Source organism: Elephas maximus, chromosome 12, assembly GCF_024166365.1.
Source record: "Elephas maximus indicus isolate mEleMax1 chromosome 12, mEleMax1 primary haplotype, whole genome shotgun sequence".
Taxonomy (NCBI): domain Eukaryota; kingdom Metazoa; phylum Chordata; class Mammalia; order Proboscidea; family Elephantidae; genus Elephas; species Elephas maximus.
This window is the reverse complement of record NC_064830.1, coordinates 94,058,496-94,081,427: the sequence shown is the minus strand read 5'-3', so window position 1 is coordinate 94,081,427 and position 22,932 is coordinate 94,058,496. Positions and strand designations below refer to the sequence as shown.

The 22,932-nt window shown below is 52.1% G+C and overlaps 2 protein-coding genes across 7 annotated transcripts in view; both read left to right on the top strand.

The window, feature by feature from the left end:
- DTX2 (deltex E3 ubiquitin ligase 2) overlaps positions 1 to 17,409 on the top strand; it is a 49,137-nt gene extending 31,728 nt beyond the window's left edge. For all 6 annotated transcript variants that reach the window (XM_049903565.1, XM_049903569.1, XM_049903564.1 and 3 more), the window contains 5 exons: positions 2,324 to 2,397; positions 3,813 to 3,971; positions 5,008 to 5,169; positions 12,301 to 12,390; positions 14,082 to 17,409. In XM_049903565.1, the coding sequence (XP_049759522.1) occupies positions 2,324 to 2,397; positions 3,813 to 3,971; positions 5,008 to 5,169; positions 12,301 to 12,390; positions 14,082 to 14,309 (713 nt within the window). In that variant the 3' untranslated portion in view covers positions 14,310 to 17,409. The remainder of the gene's footprint in view (positions 1 to 2,323; positions 2,398 to 3,812; positions 3,972 to 5,007; positions 5,170 to 12,300; positions 12,391 to 14,081) is intronic.
- Positions 17,410 to 18,070: 661 nt separating this feature from the next.
- Positions 18,071 to 22,094, top strand: UPK3B (uroplakin 3B). The gene is given in 7 exon segments (XM_049905060.1): positions 18,071 to 18,182; positions 18,334 to 18,366; positions 18,369 to 18,476; positions 19,038 to 19,275; positions 20,560 to 20,639; positions 21,377 to 21,506; positions 21,950 to 22,094. Coding segments are annotated over 7 exon segments (846 nt in total).
- The last annotated feature ends 838 nt before the right edge of the window (positions 22,095 to 22,932 follow it).

Here is a 22,932-nt window from a genome sequence, read left to right as displayed (position 1 = left end):
CTGGGTGCCACCGCCTTAGCAGGTTGGTTGTGTAAGGAGTAGGAAATCCGCACCTGTAGTTCCTGGTGGCTGCTCTCACCATGTGCATCGTCTGCTCTGACACCCACCCCAACTCCATGGTGGAGGAGGGAGGCCCAGGGACCAGCACGGTTTTACTTACCCAGCAGTCGGGGTCTGACTTGGTGCTCTGGACCCCAGTCCAGGGCTCCGCACACTCCTTTTTTACTCTGCCTTGGAGGTGGAGATGGGCTCTGAGGGCAGGGCGGGCAGGCAGCTTCCTGAGGTACTCAGGTTTGCCCAGGAAGAACACGAGCCATCTGTCACTTTCATGGAGCAGATAGTCACCTGGATGGCCCCCTTTGAGAAATGGGGCTAGTAGAAAGCTACCGTTAGTGCTGAAGGTCTGCTGGGGCCAGGGGTCGGGGATGGGATGCTGAGTGGGATCTCACCACAGGTGGGCCAGGAGCCAGTCTGGGTAGACAGGGTCATGGGGTTCATCTGGACACTGGCCTGTAGCCACCAGGCTTTTCTAAAATGCTCCTCCTCAATCCAAGCAAAGCGTCCCAGTTACCAAATGGCCACCGTGTGCCAGTGGTCATTGTGTTTTGGTCTGGCTTTCTTAGCACAGTGACCAGAGTCACAGTCCTGGAAGCGTATGGGCACGTGGAATTCCTCAGTGGCTGCCTGTCAGGGAGTAGCAGCGTTGCCTTTACAACAATTGCGGCCTTGGTATAGGTATCGTGTTTGTTTCCACTTTTTAGATAAAGGAATTGATACTCAGAAGTGATGGGATTCGTTCACACAGGAGAGCCAGAGTTAAACCCCAGGTCCCCTCATTCCAGCTTCACCCCCTCAGCTGCACCAAGTCCCCTCCCCTCATAACTGTCACCTGGGAGTGCAGCTGTGGCTCCCTCAGGCTTCTGAGTCTTTGCAGCCCGAGGCTAGTGACCATGAGCCTGTGTTCAGACTGAAGTCCCTCTGGTCTTGAAGGCTGGGATGAGCAGCTCCATGGTGATCTTCGGTGAAATGAGGAGCTGCTGTTGGAGTCGCTTTCTCAAGGGCTGTGTTGGGCTCCCTGGTGCCCTCCTCTGCTCCTGGGCTCCCTGGTGCCTTCCTCTGCTCCCGGGTGCCCTCATCTGCTCCCGGGCTCCCTGGTGCTTTCCTCTGCTCCTGGGTACCCTCCTCTGCTCCCGGGCTCCCTGGGCCCCTCCTCTGCTCCCTCGGGAGCGCTGCTTCATTTCTCATGGTTCTGCTGCTGCCACTGCCACCTTGAAAACCCCAGGCTGTGCTGATTTTCTCTCACTAATTGCGGGGCAGGGCGGGGGGTTCTGGCGTAGGACTTCTCCGCCCTCCCAGCTTCATGCGCATGTGTGCACAGAGGAGGCGTGGGGGTAGCCTGGGGACCCCCAGCCACACATGGGGCCGTCGGGATGCACTTCTTGCTGCATCTTGGCCTCTTGTTGGAATCCCTCACTTGGGAACCTAGTGGCATAGGACTGAGATCTCCTGGTCCGTAGAGATAAGTGTCAGGAGGCTTTCGGGTGTATCTCCACCCAACTGCCGGAGTTTATTTTGCCCCAGTTAAACTAAAAGTGAAGATAGGACCTAGATTTGAGGGGCAGGTACCTTGGCCTTCAGAATGAGTGTAGACTTTTTGCTTGGAATTCAAGACCATTGAGGAGCTGCCCCCGCTGGACCTCTCTGCTTACATTCCCAGCATCCTCTAGTTACCAGCCCTCGCCCTCAGCCAACCTGTCTGGGGTGGGGGGGGGGCTGTTGGGGCGGTCGACATGCACGTAGTGCTCACACACACAGGAACCCAGTACACGTGTGACTCTTCAGACTGACTTCTGGCTGAGGTTTTCCTGCAAGAATAATGAAAGTTAAGTAGATAATGCTGCCAGGACGTGCTTCTGTTCAGTTTGTCTTAGCAGTTGCTTTTCATTCTTTTGGACACCCTCTGGGAGAGCCTGGGTCTGGTTTCCTGACTGACTGGGCACAGGCGTGTGGTGTGGCTGCGGCACAGTTGTGGCTCCTGCAAGCTGTGACAGGGCTCTCAGCCTGCCCCTGGTCTGCCCCGCTAGGGCTCCTGGGTAGGACTGGGCCACAAAGGGTGGGCTTGGCTGAGGCTGGCTGGGCAGAGCTCTGGGGCATTTGCCGCTGGCCAAGGCCTCTCTTCCTTTGCAGCTAACTTTCCTCATCTTGAACTCTCCTAACATTTTCTCCTGGCAGCTTGGACCTGTCCCTTGTCTTCTTCCCTCTCTGGCATCACCATCTCCAGTTTGTACTCCTGGGACACCGCCTCTCTTCTTCTCTCTCCTAGGAGGGGCTCCAAAGCCAGAGCCAGAGCAGGTGGTAAAAAGCTACACCGAAGAGCTGAAAGCTCCCCCAGATGAGGTACGTGTCATGGAAAGAAGGGCCCTCTCTGTAGCTACAGAGGACACCAGCCTCTTTTCTGACTGAGGGTTCTTCTCAAGGTCCCCCTGGGGGCTGGGGGCCACACACCAGCACTTCGCTTACTCTCCCTGCACCCCAGAGGTAGACTACTGAGTCGGGCAGGCATGGCTCCTGAGACCTGTATTCCAGCCGTAGCTTTGCCACTGGCAAGCTGTGGTCCTGAGCAAAGCCCTTCCCCTTGGTGTGGGGCTTGTATAACCCCCTCCTGGTGCCATCCTGGGGACCTAGGGCCTGAAGACAAGAGAAAGGGGATTCTCCCCACCCCCTGCAGGCGGACACTTCTGTACAAGCACATGGGTATGTCCAGAGCACCAGTCCTACCCCCTTGGGCTGTTGGGAAGAGCCGGTCAAGGTTCCTGTAATCAATAAAAAAAATAGTGCCTGCCAAACCAGTTACAGCTTCAGTAGAACCCCAGCCTCTCTCTACCGAGCCCCACTTTGAGCTACAGCAGCACTGGTACCCAGTTGGAATGGAGAGTCCTGGAGAGTTGGTAGGACCATGGGTTCAAGGTCATTCAGGCCAGTAGAGAACCTAGGACTCTTATGCTGGCCTCTTTCCCCTGCAAGCCAAGTAAATGAGAGAAGTCAAGCCTGGTTAGTAAAGGTTTGAACAGAAACCTGTAGCCTTCCTCGAATGTCCTGCCCCCCACCCCCCAGTCCTATCTGTCCTTCCGCTACACAGCTCTCGTCTGTCCTCTTCCTCCCCTGCCTTTGCCCCTGTGCTCATGAGGCACAACTGAGCTGTTATGCCTCCAGCCCCTCGACACAGCCAACACAAGATATGGTCATGGTACTTCTCTCTGCCTCAGACCCTCAGCGGGGCCTGTGGCTTACAAGATAAAGCCCAACTCCTGAGCATGGCAGCCAGAAGAACCTTCCAGGATCTTGTTCTCTCTTACCTCTTGTCTCATTTCTTATACCTCAGTGCACCTGCCACGTTTAGGTGCCACCCCCACCCACTGTTTGCTCTTCCAGCTACTGAACTTCCAAATACTCTGTTCCCTCTGCCTAGAATGCCTGACTCGGTGCTTGTCTACCTACAGGTTTACCTTCTTCCCCTGTAAAAGGGCCTCTGTCTTGTGGAGCCTGCTCTGCTCTTTTCTCCGTGTTTGCCTATTCCCACTGCTGTTCCAGCCCTGCTTTTTTATTGTACCACCCACCCAGCAGGCTGTGCCAGCTGTTGTCTGTTCTGCTGTGGTGAACCTTTTGAGGGCACAGATCCTGGGGGACTCATCAGTGTTGCCAGCCCCTGGAACCAGCGACTGTTCACTGTAATTCAGGCATTTTAGCACACGGAGGCCTCTTCCTATGAAGTAGGCCATTGGCAAGCATGCCCTGTGTTGGTCTCCCTTTAGGACTGCATCATCTGTATGGAGAAACTGTCTGCCGTGTCTGGGTACAGCGATGTGACTGACAGCAAAACCATTGGGCCTGTGGCTGTGGGCCGCCTCGACAAGTGCAGCCATGCCTTCCACCTGCTCTGCCTGCTGGCCATGTACTGCAATGGGAACAAGGTGCCCAAACGGCCGGCCGGGGCGGGGGACAGGGAGGAGGGGAACCTACTCATAGCCCCTGCCTTCAGGCACGGGCACCTCCTAGAGGGCCCCGGGCATGCCGGGAGGCAGTCCTGTGATGTCTGTGTGGCCTTGCCCTGCAAGAGAGGGTGTGTCAGCCACTGGGAGGGCTGTGGGTGGGTAAGGGTGGGATCACCAAGGCAGTCATGGGCAAAGAGCTGGCTTGAAAACCCTTTACTAGGCCCAGCTGTCTTTCCTCAGCCTGTCCCAGTTGTCAGGAACGGGGACCAGCTGGGCTGCTTACTCCCACCCTCTAGATTCCAGGCCACTCTAAGCAGCAAAGCACCATCCTGGCCTCTGCCACCTACTGATTACCTGCAACAGGTGTTTCCTATACATAGTCTCACACGAGCCTGACAGCTTCCCTCTGAAGCAGATACTGGCCTGATGAGGAAACCAGCTCTGAAAGGGGAACGTGCCCAGGGGGAGCCGGGATGTCCCACACAGTGAACTCAGCCCCACGCTGTTCCACACGGACGGAGTCCATTCAAGCCCTCAGTAGCTGGCACCTGCCTGCTTTTCCTTTAGTGGAATTGAGCCGGAATGGACAGAGGTTGGGGAGACAAGGAGAACCAAGTCATGTGACAGTGCTCCTGGCCAGGTGTGGCCCCTCTGCAGTGTCCCAGTGCTGTCCTGTACCAGCCAGGGCGCCTCATTGACAGGAGATCCATCACAGGGTTTTCTGTTTGATTTTAAACTCATTAGACTGTGGAGGCATTTGCTCAAACCTAATTTTCCTACCTGATACCTTACCCTTTTACTGAGAATTGCATAGTGAGTTTTTGGTGAAAAGCCTATCTTTACAAGGAAGCTGTGGAAAGTGGCATTTCTGTGAGGGGAGGCCTGCCAGGAAGTTGCTGATGGACTCTGGCCGACCTGTTCCCTGGTTGGCGTCTTACCCCCAACGAGAGTGTGACTACCCAGTACTCTCAGAGCCCGGCAGCTCAGTCTGTTGCCATCTGCCTTGTTTATTCAGGACGGAAGCTTGCAATGTCCTTCCTGCAAAACCATCTATGGAGAGAAAACTGGGACCCAACCCCGGGGGAAGATGGAGGTGTTCAAGTTCCAGGCATCCCTCCCTGGCCATGAGGACTGCGGGACGATCCTTATAGTTTACAACATTCCTCACGGCATCCAGGTAAGGGCAACGCCAACACAAGAGGAGCCTCCTTGGGCCCCTCTAGAATTGGTCCCTCCCAGTTCCTCCTCCTCCCATGCCCTCACCCAGCAGTCTACCCCCTGGATTTGCTGTGAGGAGCCCCATGTGCCCAGGCTCAGGCTCCCAGTTCCCTGTCAGCCTGGGCAAGGAGGTGATAGTACTTGGGATAGGGGCAAGCTCATAGGGAGTGTGGAAGCAGAGGTGGCACTAGTCCTTTCCTGAGCCAGGGAAGGCTTCCTGGAGGAGGAGACTTGTATTGGGCAGAAGCCCAAGCAGATGAGCAGTAAGAATGCTGCGTTGAGTGGCTGGGTAACTGGGGAGCCCATGGGCGTGGTGGGCATTGAGGGATCCTCCCAGATGGCAGCGCATGGGATAAGGATATGCCAGCAGCAGGGGCTGGCAGGACCTCTGGTTACTTTGTTTTTACCCCCTTGAATTTTAATTATTTTGTTATCGTTGTTGAGAATATACACAGCAAAGCACACACCACTTCAACAATTTCCGCGTGTATAATTCTGTATCGATTGTGTTCTTCAAGCCGTGCAGCCATTCTCCCCTGCCTTTCCTGAGTTGTTCCTCCCTCATTAACATGAACTCACTGCCCCCTAAGGTTCCTGTCTAACCTTTCCAGTTGCTGTTGTCAGTTTGATTCCATATAGATAGTTCTTAAAGGAGCATAATGCTTAAGGCAAACATTTTTTTTTTTACTAGTTAAGCTAAACTATTGGTTGGTTTTAAGATTACTTCAGGGGATATCTTCAGTTTAAGATTTAAAGATTATCTCAGGGCAGTCGTTTCAGGGTTTCATCCACCCTCCATGGCTCCGTAAAGTTTAGAGTCCATGAGAATTTGAAACTCTGTTCTGCATTTCCCCCTTTTGATCAGAATTCTACTATCATATAGAAACCCAATTGATTTTTATTTGTCAACCTTGTACCCTGTAACTTTGCTAATTTCCTGTATTAGCTCTAGAAGTTTTCTAATGGACTGTTCGGGATTTTCTATATATAGGATCCTGTCATCTGCAAATAGAGGTAATCTTCTTTTCCAATCTGGGTACCTTTTCTTTCCTTTCCTTGTCTTATTGCTCTGGCTAGGACTTCAAATACAATATTGAATGGAAGTGGTGAGAGTGGGCACCCTTGTCTTGTACCCAATTTCAAGGGGAAAGCTCTGTCTTTTTCCATTAAGTGTAACGTTGGCTGTTGGCTTTTCATATATGACCTGAATCTCATTGAGGAGTCACCCTTCTGTTTCAGTCTTCTTCAGGATTTTCATCAAGAAAGGGTGTTGGATTTTATCAAATGATTTTTCTGCATCCATAGAGATGGTCAGGTGATTCTTTTTCTTTGTTCTATTGATGTGGTGTATTGATTGATTTTCTAATGTTGAACCATCCTAGCATTCCTGAAATCAATACCACTTGGTCATAGCTTATGATTCCATTAATATACTGTTGGATCCTGGTTTGCTCGTGTTTTATTGAGGATTTTCCATCTATATTCATAAGAGATATTGGCCTGTGGATTTCTTGTGGTGTCTTTGTTTGGTTTGAGTATCATGGTTATGTTTGCTTCACAGAATGAATTAGGGGAGTGTTCCTTCTCTGTTTTTTGGAAGAGTTTAAACAGTATTGGTGCCAGTTGTCTAAATGATTGGTAGAATTCCCCAGTGAAGCCATCTAGTCCAGGACTTTTTTTGGTTGGGAGGTTTTTGATCACTGATTCAATCTCTTCACTCGTTATGGGTCTGTGGAGACTTTCTGTTTCCTCTTGAGTCACTTTGGGTAGATTGTGTGCTTCTAAGAATTTGTCCACTATGTCTAGGTTAACCAGTTTGATGCCATAACGTTGTTCATAATATTCTGTCATAATTCTCTATTTCTCTCGAGTCTGTTGTAATGTCTCCTGTTTCATTTTTTATTTTGGTTACTTGTGTCAATTCTCTTATCTTTCTAGCTAAAGGTTTGTCAATTTTATTAATCTTTTCAAAGAACAAACTTCTGGTTTTATCGATTTGCTCTATTGTTTTTCTGTTTTCTGTTTTATTTATTTCTGCTCTGATCTTTATTTCATTTCTTCTGGTAGGTTTAGGCTTAGTTGGCTCTTCTCTTTCTAGTTCCTGGAGTTGCTGAGTTAGGCTGTTAACTTGAGATCTTTTTTTTCATGTAGGCATTTATTGCTGTAAGTTTCCCTCCGAGCACTGCTTCTGCTGCATCCCATTAAGTTTTGATATGTTGTACTTTCATTTTCATTTGACTCTGAGAAATTTGTGCTTTCTTCCTTGATCCATTAGTGTGTTTAGTTTCCATATTTGTGTCTTTTTTATTTTCTTTTATTGATTTCTAGCTTCACTCTGTTTTCAGAGAAGATACTTTGTATGATTTCAATCTTTTTAAATTTATCAGGACTTGCTCTGTGACCTAAAATGTGATATATCCTAGAGAATGAGCCATGTGCACTGAAGTAAGAATGTGTATCATGCTGTTTTTGAGTGGAGTGCTCTATATATGTCTATTAAGTCTAGTTGGTTTGTAGTGTCATTGAAGTCCTCCATTTCCTTGTGGATCTTCTCTCAGTGAGTTCTGTCCAGTACTGAAAGTGGTTTATTGAAGTCTCCAGCTATTATTGTTGTAGTATCCATCTCTCCCTTCAATTCTCTCAGTGTTTGCTTTATATATTTGAGTGCCCCAATGTTGGGTGCATATATGTTTATGAGTATTAAATTTTCTTGATTAATTGACCCTTTTATCACTATATAATGTCCCTGTTTCTCTTTTGACAGATTTTGTCTTAAAGGCCACTTTGTCTGATACTAAGATTGCCACCCCAGCTCTCTTGTGGTTATTTACATGGAATATTTTTTTCCATCCTTTCAACCTATTTGTGCCCTTGGGTTTGTTTCTTGTAAACAGTATGTTGTTGGGTCATGTTTTTTTAATCCGTTCTGCCACTCTCTGCCTTTTGATTGGAGCATATAGTCCGTTTATATTCACTGTAACTGTTGATAAGTGACTTACTTCTGCCATTTTGTTATTTGTGTGCCTTAAGCCTTCTCTGTGTTTTTTCTTTTAGTACTGCTTGCTTTTGTGTTTTGTTGATTTATTGTAGTGAGCCTTTTTGGTTCCTTCTTTCCTTTTATGTATTTTTTTTAAAAATACAGTTTTCTTAGTGGTTACCAAAGTATTGCATTTATAACATTCTAGGGTAAGTTGGCACCAACTTAACCTCAGTAACATCCAAAAAGCTCTATATACCATTTCTTCCTCTGCCCCTTTTCTTTTTGCTATCACTAATTATATCTTTATGTTTCACGTAACATAATTCTATCCTTGCCTTTTATATATTTGTTACTAAGAAATCATGAAGGACAAAACATTTAGAATTATCAAGCATGAATTCCTTATTACTACCGCTTGTCCATGCATTTCCATTTATTAGGGATCATCCTTTTTATGTATAGCTTTGAATTACTTTCTAGTGTCTTTTCTTTTCCATCTGCAGAACTCTTATTAGTATTTTTTGTAGGGCTGTTCTGGTGGATATGAACCTTTTCAGCTTCTGTTTGGGAATGTTTTAATTTCACCTTCATTCTTGAAGGATAGTTTCACTGGGTATAGTATTCTTAGTTGATAGTTTTTTCTTTCAGTGTTTTAAATATGTTATTCCATTGCCTTCTGGCCTCCAGCGTTTCGGAGGAAAAATTGGCATTTAATCTTAATGGGAGTCTTTTGTATGTGACTGTTTGCTTCTCTTTCACTGCTTTCAGAATTTTCTTTTTATCTTTAATTTTTGAGAGCCTAGCTGTGATGTGTCTTGGTAGCTATGATGTATCTTGGTGTAGATCTCTTTGGGTTTATCCTGCTTGGGGTTCCTTGAGCTTCTTGGATTTATAGATTCATTTTCTTTGTTAGATTGGGGAAATTTTCTGTCATTATTTATTCAAATATTCTTTCTGTCCCGTTCTCTCATCTCCTAGAAATTCCCGTGATGTGTATATTAGGTCTTTTGTTTTTGTCTCTTAATTCCATTGAACTGTGTGCTCAGCCTTCTTAGCCTCCATTCTTGTTGCTGTTCAGCGTCTGTAATTTTAACTGTCTTATCCTCTAATTTGCTGATTCATTCTTCTGCCCATTTAAATCTGTTGGCAAGTCCTTCTGTTGTGTTTCTCATTTCAGTTATTGCTCCTTCCAGTTGCAGTATCTCCTTTTTTTAGATCCTCGTTTTGTTCTTGAGTTGTTTTTGTTATCTTAGCTCTTTCTCTGTTTTTCTTTAGTTATTTAGTTATGTTTAATGTTGTATGATATTCGTTATTTGGTCATTCTTAGATGCACTTTCACTCTTTGTCTTGTTCATTTGGATGGGCCATTGTTTCTTTGTTCTCTGTGTGTCTTGTGATTTTTTTTGTTGTGGCATTGGGATTTTCGAGGGTATTAATTTTCTCAGTTTTCCCCAGTGTTTGGTGTTTTCTTTCCAACACTGCTTTATCTCCAAGAAACTCTTAGGTGGGTAGAGCCTTTGGCTTTTGCTTATTGTTTCCTCTCCCTATCTGTGATAGCTCCTTCTCCCTCCCTGGTTTAACTGGGATTTGAAAGTTCCAGATCTCGTTTTTCAACTTGCAGTGTTTCCCAAACACACCAGACAATACACTGTGGTCAGTCTGTTCACCAGGAGGCGCAGTTCCAACTTTCTGGTTATTACTTTCTTCCGTTCTCTGTTTCTGCAGTGATGTTTTTAGTCAGAAAACCCACACCCAATGATCCCAGTTTGGGCCTGGGTGTTGCCTTCCAGTTTTGCTCCAGGTTTCCTTCCCTGCACTGTGGGTGCTGCTTATAACTGAGCTGGCATTCAGAGGAAGCATAGGCAGACTTTCCTTTCCTTCATTTCAGGAGAAGAAGGGGCTGGCACTCCCCAGAAGGACCTCCGTGAGATCTGTCTTGTTGATTTCAGAGCCCCAGTGGCCCTGTGGTGGTTGGGGGGAGCGTTCTCCACTTAGGCGACCCACCTCCTGACTCTCCACTGTAGGGAACCTTCTGTAGGAGTTTGCATCAGTCCAGCAGCCAACAGTTACTGGTTGGGGGAGGGGTAGTCACTCTTAATGGACCTCTGGGGAGGTCTGCCTTGTTGGTATTAGAGCCCCCCTCCCCCTCACTGGAGTATGTTGGCTGTGGGTATAGCTTTACTCAGATGTCTGCTTCTTAGCACACAGCAGCCTCAGTGAGCAGTCCTCAGTGCTGACTGTCAGGAGGAGCAGACAGACCTGAACTGATCCCCAGGGAGGGCTGACCTGTTGGTTTTAGAGGCCTGAGTTATAGGGTGCTCAGGGAGGCCAATAGAGTGTTCATTATGGGAGCAGACTCCACTTTATGGGCTTTCTGTAGCAGTTCACAGTAGGCTTGCAGCCAACAGTGTCTGAGTGGGGGAGGTGCTGGTACACTCCAAATGGACTCTCAAGAAGGTCTGCCTTGTTCCTATCAGACCCCTGCGCTGGAGTGTGTTGGCTGAGGGTATAGCCGCCACTGAAGATGCCTGCTTCTTAGCATACAGCAGCCTCAGTCAGCAGTTCTCAGCACTGTCTTGAAAGAGGCAGCAGACAGACCAGAACTGACTCCCCGGGAGGTCTGTCCCGTTGGTTTCAGATGTCAGAGCTATGGGGTGCACAGGGAGGCAGGTAGCGTGTTGACTATGAGACTCCACGGAATGGGCCTCCTGTAGCAGTTTGCAGTAGGCTTACAAAGGATAGTGCCTGGGTTGGGGAGGTGCTGGCAAGCTCCAAACGGACCCCTGGGGAGGTCTGCCTTGTTGATTTTAGGGCAGAAGCTTGTGGTTCTGTCTCTCTACAAGCAGGGGCTATGGTCGTTAGGGAAGCAGGCTCTTCTTCTGGGGCCGCTACTTCAGTTCACAGCGGCTGGCAGCCCGCAGGGCTGGGGAAGGGGCAGGGATGGGAGAAATGATTTTCCTACTATATGCAACTGGTTGCTTTGTTGACTCTTGCCTATATGCAGTTCCCTACTGCTTTCCTCTGCTCCCTGATTCAGAGTTCCTCAAAACTGAGCATGACTTTTTTCTTGTATTTGTGAGGCAGGGTCAGAATGATGGTTTTTTTATATCGCCATCTTCCCCAGGATCAGGACCTCTGTTCTTGACAGACAGGCCCAGACCCAGGCCTGTGTTAGGAGTGGTAAGGCGGGATCTTGGATGTCAGGAACAAGACAGAAGCCCAGACGCCCAACCCCAGTGGAGACCCAGACAGGAGCATTGGCCCTGTAGATGCCCTGCATTAGGCCAGGGTTGATCTGAGACTCTGGGACAGGGTGGGAAGACATGGGGCTATGGGGACTTGGAGCCAAGTGGGGCCAGTCTACAGCAGGTGGGGTTTTTGTTTACCTGGTCTGTTTAATCAACATGCTTTCCCCCTTTTCCTCCACTTCTCTCCAAGGCTCCAGGTGATATTTAACACATTCAAGACAGGGCTAGAGCCCAGAGCAGAGACGGGGGTGTTTGGGTTGCATGAGGGCGTATCACCGGTGTGGCAGAGGACAGGGAGCATGATTTGTCTGCTGCTCCAGCCCCTTGCCCTTCGGGTTGCTGCTGCTGTCTCCAGCTCCCCTGCTCCAGCTCCCCTGCCCCAGCCAGTGCTTAGACCTAGGAGCAGCCTGACAGGGAGGAGGGTGTTCTGTGTGCTGATGTGTGGGCATCATCAGTGAAGTTCCTCCATTCAGTCCAGAGAGCTCAGTGCCCAGGGGTGTGCTAAGGATTAGGAGAGAGTTGTCCCAGCCCCTGAAGGGCTCTCAGTCTCACCAGGGAGGGTAGTTGTGGGTTGTTGCGACTTGTTGATTTGTTGACTCTTGCCTGTATGCAGTTCCCCACTGCTTTCCTCCGCTCCCTGATTCAGAATCCCTCAAAGCTGAGGTGAGGTTTATGTGGGGTGTTTGAAGGGCTGGGATTTAAGATGGGGATTTTTTGGTCCCTTCAGTGCAAGAAAAGGCCCCAGCCAGAAAGGCGAGGGCTGGGGCTGGGCTTCTGTGTCCTGCAGACCCCGCAGCTGGGCAGCAGTTGGAGGAGGCTCTCTTTGGTCCCTCCCATTTCTGGTTTTGTGCTTCTCCTGCAGGGCCCTGAACATCCCAACCCTGGAAAGCCATTCACCGCCAGAGGGTTTCCCCGCCACTGCTACCTTCCGGACAATGCACTGGGCCGTAAGGTAAGGCCCTGCCACCTGCCCATGGCAAGCGGGAGCTCACCTCTGGTTAGTGGGCCAGAGTGGACTCCCGTCTCCTGGAAGCTGGCCTGCGCCAGCTGCTTGTACAAAGTGCAGAGTAGGCTGGGGTGCAGGAAGGGTTTTGGCCTGGCTGCCATACCCAGCTCTGCCTCTGGGTCACCTTCTTTGTTACAATGTGAGGATGAGCCCCGGGGGCTGGGCTGGGACATTTGCCACCCTGCCAGTGTTCCTTCCCAGCTGCTGTGTGTTAGGCATTCCTATAACCAATAGGAATTTATTATCTTACTTCTGGAGGCTGTGAGTCCAAACTCAGGGCATCTGCAGGGCTCTCTCTCTCTTCCACTCTAGGGAAAGGTCCTTCTTTGTCTTTTCCAGCTTCTTGGTGTTTCTTGGCTCTCACATGGCCCTCGTCCCTTTCTGTCTGTGTTTCTTCTCCACCTTTAATAGGGAGTTGCTCAGATTAGATTAGGGCTCACGCTACTCTAGTATGACCTCATGTTAACTGATACCATCTTCAAAGACCTTATTTCCAAACAAGGTCACAGGTACCGGGGCTTAGAACTTTAACATTGTTTTGGGGGACACAATTCAATCCATAACAGAGATACCTGAACTTTACAAGGGGCTCTAGTGAGAAGGAGAATCTTCCAGCAACCTGTTGGATGGGGTTACATGTTCTTCAGCGAGTCAGTATAGCATGACATGATAGGGAAGGAGGGTGATCAGGCATGCCTGAGGAGTGAGGGCTGTGCCTGAACCTGAATGGGGAGTTTCTAGCTAGGAGAAGTCCAGAGAAGAACATCTCAGGCAGAGAAAATAACTGATGTGGAGTCTTTGAGTTGGGAGTGGGGCTGGGGTGTATGAAGAGTCAGACAAAGAGCCGGGGTTAAACTAGTGGGTATGGGAGAGTGAAGGCAGGGCTGGCAGCCCCCAAGTGCCAAGAAATAGACATTTGGGTTTTATTCTAAGTGCTATGTGAAGCCATGGGTCGGGGGCAGTAGAGGAGTAGGAGCCTCTACTTTTAGGTTTAAAACCTGACACTGGCTGCTGTGGAGGGTGGACAGGTGGCCAGGAGTGCAGGCAGAGCAAGCAGTGAGAATGGGACAGGCCAAGGAGGCTGGGATTTGAATGAGGATGTAGAGGAGGGAGCTCCTCTTAGGTGGATTTTGGAAGCAGGGTTGGAGCATCTGAGCTGACGGTGCCGTTTTCTGAAGAAGGGAGGAGTAGGGGTAGGGGCAGTGCCGGTGGAACCAAGAGATGTATCGTGAGCAGGTTGTGCGTGAGATGCCGTTGGGATTTCTGTTAGGCAGTTCCAGTTCCAGGGGGTTTGGGGCTGGAGCTAGAGACTGGGGGACCCCCCCGATGGTGTTGAATGCCCAGGGGCTGTGATGATATCACTGGGGTTGAGCCTCTTGGAGAGGAGAAAGGCCCCACTCCAGCACTGTGCCTACACACAGCTGGCGTTTGGTGGGTGGGTACTGCTGTGTCCTTATCACTGGGGAAACTTGAACCAGTTTTAGGAGGAGGGGTGGCTGCAGACGGGTTGGAGGGGTGGTGGGATGCTCCTGCCCTGCTGCCTCTCATCTCCTGTCCCCAGGGTGAGGACATGAAGGCTCAGGCTGGGTACTTGTTCACCTGGCCCTCCCCACCTTCTCCTCCTCCTCCTTGGGCAGGTTCTGGAGCTCCTGAAGGTGGCCTGGAAGAGGCGACTTATCTTCACAGTAGGGACGTCCAGTACCACAGGCGAGACTGACACAGTAGTATGGAATGAGATCCACCACAAGACAGAGATGGACCGCAATGTGACAGGCCACGGCTACCCCGACCCTAACTACCTGCAGAACGTGCTGGCTGAGCTGGCTGCCCAGGGGGTGACTGAGGACTGCCTGGAGCAGCAGTGACCCACCAGCCTGGCCGGCCCCACCCCACCCCGCCATGCCTCCTCTGGCAGCTGCCCATTCCCCCACTGTTGGCTGGGTTGGGCAGGCAGGAAGGTGCCTTTCCCAAGAGGCTAGAATGTTTGCTCAGGCACTGGGTGTGCTCCCCTGATGCCAGGCTACACCTACCTGCCTGTCTCCCTTCTTCTTCCCCCTGGGCATGTGGGGAATTAGGCAACCCTGGGGAGTTGTACTTGAAGGGGAGGTGTAAGATGCAGCTACCTCAGTGCATGGGGCCGCTCTGTCATCTGGAGGGCTGCTTTGGGCCCACAGTGCCCAGGCCTGGTGCAGGGTGAGTGGAGATTGCCCCATCCCTAGCGAGGGGTGGGCATAGGTTCTGGGTCAGCTTCTCATACCTCATATTTTCTGTTCGCAATAAATGCCCAGTAGCCAAAGTCAGCAGGCCCTCTTGTGTTTGTCAGTGGGAAGACTGTGTGTGTGTATATGATTGGACCCCATGTGAGGAGGCCAGCACACAGCTGTCCCACAGTGCTCACTGCAGGCAGAACATCAAGAGCAGGAAGAGTACCCCCAGGCTGCTTGTTCAACCCCCCATTTGATAAATGAAGCTGAGGTCAGAGTGAGGGGCAGCCCCTGGCACTGACCTATACTGCTGCTGCAGTTCCTCCTATTGTCTGATTCTCCTTCCAGGGTTCAGGGCAACAACTCTGCCACATCCTACCATTCCAGAACGCCCCCCATGCTTACTCCCCAGGGTTCTGGTTTACAGAATGCTGTTCGCACAGGGCAGGTGCTGCTGTCTCTGTTTTACAGGTGAGGAAAATGAGGTTGAAGGGCACAGTGGTTGATTCCAGGTCATAGACTAGTCACGTGGTAGGCCTGGGGCTGGAAGATTGATCCTGGCTCCATCCTCAAAGTTCTTATTCTGCTGGACCCTCTTAAAAGGAGGACCAGTCACTAATATTCCCAGTCACCAACAGTGCAGGACTGAGACCTGGCTCTGCCTGAGAAGAAGGGTTCAGACCTGGGGCTGGATGGACAAACAGGGCCACATTATGACTGTTATGGGCCAGAGGTACTTTTGCCTTGGGGAGCCCTCTTATCCCTTAAAAAAAAAAATCTGTTTTATAACATGTTGGTATAAAGATGAATGTATTAATTTTATATAACATGATAATATTAGGGGGAACATTTTCGTGGGCCGTAGGCATTGTGGCCTAGTGGGTAAGTTGGTCCTGTGGTAAAGGGCAGGGTAGGTCTTGGTAGAGAACCCCAGCACCTCAGCTCAGCCTTACCCCAAACCTGTTTCCAAATTTGAGACTCACTGCTGCTCAGAGCACGGGGGTGGAGGACTCGAAGGCTGGGACCCATTAAAATATAGTGAAAATTTGGATGGGAGAAAAGATTTGCAAGTTGTATATCTCATAAAGGTCTGAAACACATAACCTGTAACCCATTGCCGTCAAGTAAATTCTAACTTGACGATGCTATAGGACAGACTAGATCTGCCCCATAGGGTTTCCGAGGAGCGGCTGGTGGATTCGAACTGCCCGCCTTTGGATTAGCAGCCATAGCTCTTAACCCCTGTGCCACCAGGTCTCTAGTATCCAGAATATACAAAAAACTCTTGGAATTCAGGCAAGACACCTGATTAAAAAATAGGGGAAAACATGGGCAAAGGATCTGAATAGACATTTCTCCAAAGAAGATATGCAAATGACCAAGAAGCACATGAAAAAATGCTCAACAACATTAATCATTAGGGAAATGCAGATCAAAACCGCAACAAGATAAGATACCCCCTCATACCCACTAGGATGGTGTGGATTGAATTGTGTCCCCCCAAAATATGTGTCAACTTGGCTAGGGCATGATTCCCAGTAGTGTGTGATTGTCCACCGTTTTGTCATCTGATGTGATTTTCCTATGTGTTACAAACCCTACCTCTTCATGATGTTAATGAGGCAGGACTCAATCTACAACATTGGGTTTTACTTAAGTGGATCTCTTGAGATATAAAAGAAGTGTGCAGAGAGACATCATGGGGACCTCATAGCACCAAGAAACAAGAGCCAGGAGAATGGTGCATCCTTTTAGGCCCAGGGTCCCTGCGCTGAGAAGCTCCTCGTCTGGGGAAGATTGATGACAAGGACCTTTCCCCAGAGCTGACAGAGAAAGCCTTCCCCTGGAGCTGGCACCTTGAATTTGGATTACTAGCCTGCAAGACCGTGAGAGAATAAATTTCTCTTTGTTAAAGCCGTCCACTTGTGGTATTTCTGTGACAGCCGTATTAGACAACTAAGGCAGATGGCTATAATAAAAAAGATGGACAATAAAATGTGTCGGTGAGTATGTGGAGAAATGGAACCCACATACACTACTGGTGGAAATACAAAATGCAGCGACTTTGGGAACCAGTTTGGCAGTTCCTCAAAAAGTGGAGTTGCCATAAAAAAAAATTTTTAAAAGCCGTTGCTGGTCAAGTCGATTCTGACTCATAGTGACCCTGTAGGACAGAGTAGAATTGCCCCATAAGGTTTCCAAGGAGCAGCTGGCGGATTGAAACTGCTGACCTTTTGAGTAACAGCTGAGCTCTTAACCACTGCACCAGCTGGGCTCCAAGAATTACCATATGACCCAGCAATTCCGCTCCTCGGTGTAGACCTGAGAGAACTTAAAATACGCCTACACAAAAACCACGTGAATATTCCTAGCAGCGTTATTCATAATAGCCAAAAAGTGGCTGACGACGACTAAACGCGTTGAATGAACGTATCCATCGACTGAGGAGTGAACAAAATGTGGTCTATCTGTACAATGGAGTGCTAGTCAGCCATAAAAAGGAATGAAGTTCTGATATGTGCTACGACATGGATGAACCTTGAAAACAATGCTGAGTGAAAGAACCCAGGCACACAAGGCCACAGATTATGTGATTCCATGTACGTGAAATGCCCGGAAGAGGCAAATCCATAGAGACAGGAAGTAGGTTAGAGAGTGAGTATCGGGTTTCTGAGGGTGATGAAAATGTTTGGGAATTTTATAGTAATGACAATTGCATAACCTTGTCATACACTAATAACCACTGGTTTGCTCACTTTAAAAGGGTATTTTATGATACGTGAATTCTATCTCAATAAAATACATACATAGAACCAAAAGGAGTAACGTAAGCGGCCACCTGTTAGCTGTTGAGGACTCCACCAACGTTTCTCTGAGTCCAGCTTTGGACAAAGGAGCTGAGGCTGGCCAAGAAGGAGTGGTATGGCCTCTGATGGGGCTGGAGCTGGGCAGGTTGGGGTGCTCCCTGCTCCCTACCCCCTCCGCACACCCTGCTCCCTGCTCCCCACTTCCTGGGTGGGGATAGGAGGCCTGAGGGAGGCTCCTGGCACCTGGGGCACAGGAATCTGAGGCACGCAGCCCAGAGCAATGTTGCCAGAGGCTGGCCCCCCCTCCCCAGGACTGGGAGGCCTGGTGGGGTCCAGGTCCACATATTTACTCTGGGGTGCTGGGGTGGCTGGGCTGGCATCTGGATATCCAGTGGCCCTTCTCCCTCAGCCTGGGCGGTGGGGCCTGGCACTGGCTTGCCCCACATGAGAGTGCTGGCCACGCCTGCTACCCGTGGTGGGCGGGCTGGTTGGGGGCGGGCATTTGCAGTTACAAGTCTTTCCAGCCCTGGGGCCAACCTGGCAACCTGACTAGCTCTTCTGGGATGGGAGTGGGTAGCCCCTGAGAATCACTGCGCAGCCCCTCCCAGGCTGTGGATGTGCAAGAAGGCCAGGCGGTGGCTGGCCAGCACGGGGCTCCCCTAGACGCAGCCTCACTTATGGCTGCTGATCCTGGTGCTGAGCTGGCTCAGGGCCACCGGGAGCCTGGGTGAGTAGGGTCCTGGGATGGGTGGGCCTGCTGGAGTGTTCAGACCCTGGGAGCCCATCCCTCAATTGGGAGAGGCAGCTCCCAGAGGCAGTGGTCCTTCACTCTTATCTCCGTGGCCACCAGTACTCAACCTTGTCCCCCATGGCCACAGAGCTGATCCCCTCCATGCCACAGATAACGGCCTGGGAGGGAAGGTCACAGCCACCACGTTCTCCCTGGAGCAGCCGTGCTGCGTGCTCGACGGACATGCCAGGGCTACAGACACCGTCTGGCTGGTGGTGGCCTTCAGCAACGGTGTGTGGTGCAGGTCTGGGGCCTGGGGTGAGGGTTGGAGGCCAAGAAGGGGGCAGGAGGCCTGGAAGCCCAGGCCGACATATCCCCTCGCGTTCAAAGACTTGAGTGCCTTACAGGGCTGTGTGAATATGCAGGTGGCTCGGACACAGCCCCTACCCGAAATGTCTGACTGTGTAGTGGCAGCAGGAGGGAGAGGTGAGGGAAACATTCCTTGGGAAGGTGACATTTGAGCTGGGGTTTGAAGCATGAGCAGTTTTCCAGGCAAGGGCAGCCAGTCTGCACCAGGCCAAGGGGAATGCAGAGGCTGAGGGAGAGGAGCTCGTTTAGGGGTCGGGTGCAGGCAGGGTTGGGCTCCACCCTGACAGGGTTCTTACAGGATGACAAAGCCTGATTTGTGTCCGGATGGTCCTTCTGGGCTCTAAGGTGGCAGGCATAGAGGCCAAAGACCCAGCAAGGGGCTATGGTCAGGTAGGCTGCAGGGCAGGTAAAGACAGGACCCTGGTCAGTATGACCTGGCCTTGCCTCTTCCCCCACACCCTGATCTGTCTCTCCATCCTGCAGCCTCCAAGGACTTCCAAAACCCAAAGACACAGGCTGAGATCCCCACTTTTGCCCAGCTGCTGACCGATGGGCACTGTATGACACTGCCCCTGTCCCCAGTCCAGCTGCCCTGCACAGACTCCGTGGGAGGCAGTGGGAGCGCCCTCCTGCTGCGGGTGGGCAATGATGCCCGTTGCCTGGCTGACCTCCAACAGTCACCCTACTGCAATGCCCCCCTACCCAGCCCTGGGCCTTACAGGTGGGCGGCCCCACCTAGCACCTGGGTTTGGGGCTGAGCTTGGGGCCAAGGGCTGCCCTCCCCAGCCTCTCACCTAGTGGTCAGCCCCATGTCCTGGGCCTGCCCCTTCCTGGCTGCAGGACGCAGGCCTTGCTTGGTCTCTTCCTTCTTGTAGTGGGGCAACAGTCCTTATCCCAGCAGTGGGGGTGGGGTGGGGTGGGGTGGGGCAGGATACAGCCTTCCCTGGAGCCTGGAGAAGAGGAGACAAGGGCACCAAAGCCAGGGAACTGCAGAGCCACAGTTGCACCCCGCTTGTTCCTACCGCTGGCAGACCTGGCAGGAAACAGGCTGGGGGCTTGGTTCAGGCATAACCAGGTGGGTCTAAGGGGTGCGGGAAGCAGGAGAGTTGGCTACCATTCCATTTTACAGATGATAAAACTGAGGTACAAAGTGTCAAGTGGCCTGTCAAGGTCAAAGGCAGCGCTGAGATGGGAATGCAGGTGTCAGGACCAAGGCTGCCCCAGCCCCTGGAGGCCAAGTGGGAGCAGGGAAAGGGGGGACTGCAGGGTGGGTCATGGGGCTGTAAGCCCTCTGCCATCCACTCTGTCAGCAGAGCGAAGCCCAGGATCGTCTCCCTCTGCCCTCTCACTCACCTTTGCCAGTTCTACCATCCCACCTCCCCTGTGGCCACACCTGGGCTCAGCTTCCATCTCCCCACCCTGCCCCCAACCCCAGCAGCCATCAGAGCTGGCTTCCCTCAAAGCCAACCTCCCTGGATCCCTCAATGCTCAAAAAGTTTCCAGAACTCCCCATTCTGCACAAAGATAAGATGGGAGCTCCTCTGCTAGGCTCTTGGTGCCCTTGGCTCTCCCTGTCCCTCTCCCTGGCCACACCTTCCCTCCGGCCTCCACCCTCACTGACTCCACCCAACCAGCCCCACTAGCCCTCCCTCCTTCTCTGCCTTTTGGTGACTGTGTGACATTTAGTATCTGGGGTACCCTAAACCAGCATAAAAAAAAAAAAAAAATTAAAAAAACCCCAGCATATCCAGCCTAAATCGGGTGGCAGCTATCAGGAAAGCCACAGCTCAGATAAATTGGGGTGGCTGGCAGAGGTCACTGTGGCCGGAGAGGCAGTAACAGGACCAGGCCATGGCTGGTAGCAATGCCCCAGGGAGAGCCACCCCGCCCACGAACCACAGACAAGGCCAGAGGCCTGGCCCAGAAGAGGTCTGGGGCCTGGCCAAGGAGGCACCCTGCCCAGGCAGTTGAGGCATCTGAGGAGTCCCTCCTCTTCCTCCCCCAGCGTGAAGTTCCTCCTGATGGACACTGAGGGCTCACCCAAGGCGGAGACGAGGTGGTCAGACTCCATTGCTCTCCACCAAGGTAGCCTGGGGGAGCCTGCCTGCCCCAGAGGACTCACTGGCCTCTCTGGGTCAACTTGACACCTTCTGCAAAATGGTTGAGCTCAGTTGACTCCATGTGCTGCTCCCATGGGGCTGGGGGCTTGCAGGCAGTGCCCAAGTCTGGCCCACCCAACAGCACCTTGGAGGGGAGGGTGGGACCATGGGTCAGTCCCATCCCCAAGCGTGGCCAACCTTTGGGTGCCAGGCCCCAGCCCAGTGTGGCCAGAAACAGCTTCGCCTCCTGCAGGGAGCCAGCCCCATGCCAAGTGGTGCTGTGGTGGGAGAAGGGCAGCCCACGAAGGAGGCAGAGTCAGAAAGAACGGGGAGGCTTCCCTGAGCAGGGCCCCACAGGGGCCAGAGCTGGGGGATAGAGAGGGCTGCAGAGGTGGGGGTGGTAGGAGGGAGAGACCTGCAGTGGCAGGGGAAGGTGAGGTTGTTATCTGAAGGTCTGGAAGCCAAGATCAGTCCTGAGGTCTGCAGCCACTCTGCTGCCATAGGCAGGCCAGGGGTGGGGGGATTCACGGGGACAGCCTGGGCTGTGATACCAGGTACAGGCTGGGGTAGGGGGTGATCAGACTAGCTGACCACTGATGCCTGGCCAAACTGGACAGATGGGTAGAGTCAGGAATCTGGGGAGGTGAGGTGGCCAGGCCTTGGGGTGTGAGCATGGGTGGGAGGGAGGGAGGCGACAGTCTCTGAGCGGCGCTGTGTGTACAGGGAGGGCCCCAGGCTCCATCGACACGTGGCCAGGGCGGCGAAGTGGGGGTATGATTGTCATCACCGCTGTCCTGTCTTCTTTGGCTGGCCTCCTGCTCCTGGCCTTCCTGGCTGCCTCCACCGTGCACTTGTGAGTGGCCCACACCCCGTACCCTGGCAGACCCATCCCTCACCCACCCGAACCTCTTCAGCCACAGACTAGAGGCCTCCATTCGCTGCAGTTTTGATGAGGCAGGGCCCCTCCAGGGAGTGTGCAGGGAATTTCTACACTGCACATCTCACCTCAGGGGTGAGGGAGGTGGTCCAGCACCTCCTCGGGACGGGCCTCAGGGAAGGGCCTCAGTTGGCCCTGGCCTCCAGTGTGTCCTTGGCCACACCCTTCTCCTCCTGGGCGTTGTTTTTTACTCTGTGGTTGCAGTGAACGGACACCAGGGTAGTCAGGCAAGCCTGCAGTGGGTTCTCGAAGGGAGAAAAGGTGAGGCTAGAAAGATGAGGGATCTGCAGGAGAAGCCAGGTTGGTAGCCCGACCCCACCCTGCTGCAGGGACTCAGCGCGTCCTCCTTTCCCTGCCAGCTCCAGCCTCTGGTTGCCCAAAGAGGCCCAATCTCCTGAGCAGCTGCGGATCGGCTTCTTCATGGGGAAGCGCTACACAACCCACCACATCCCGCCCCTGGGCTTCGAGCCTGGCCTGGCCCCTCTCCCCAGCCTCAGCCCCTAGCCAGGCCTGCATGGCTGGACCCTGAAGCAGGGGGGTGGGGGGCAGGCAGAGGGGGAGGGCAGCAGGGTGTGCAGTGCTCAACTCCAGCCCCTGGGCCCACACCCCCAGCTGCCTGAAACCCCCCCCCATTAGCATCCTGCTTGCCCTCCCCAGGCATCTATATATTATAGTTAGCAGAGTTGGGGGGTGGCGTGGTCAGGCTGAGATCTAGTGCCCGCCTCAGCCCCTCCCTCTGTTCTGCTGGACCCCGGCGAGGGAAGGTGAAGTTCATGTGGAGGGGCAGCCCTGACAGGAAGCTTCCAGGCCTCAGGAGGAGGCCATAGAGGGTCTTGCTTGGCCCTGTTCAGGGAGCTGGACTGGGCACATCTCAGTCATATGAGGCTTGAGCCTCCCTCTGTCCCAGCCACTAGAGGCTGGGGCTGGAGTGAGGCCTGGGGGGGGGGGGGGGGCACCTCCATCATCTCTGGGTAGGGCTCTGACTGAGAGAGGGACTTTCTGGGCCAAGTGTAGACACACATATGATCACCCATTTGGGCCATCAATTCCAACCATACGGCACACACAGACGGCTCACACACTTGTCCACCCACTCCACATTTACTGAGAGTCTGCCATGTGCCACGCACAGTGTCAGACATGGGGCAGCAGGCAGAGCAGGTCCTGACCTTGGGGAGCTCACTCACTGCTCTGGACCTGATGACCACGTGTCCAGATGTCACCCATTATAGTTGGGGGGTTATGGCTCAGATAGTCACAAGCCCTCAGGCTTATAATCCCTCAGTCACCCCAAAGGGTTCTCTGGGGCCTACGAGGCCCCTTAGCCTCTTGAACCCAGTGG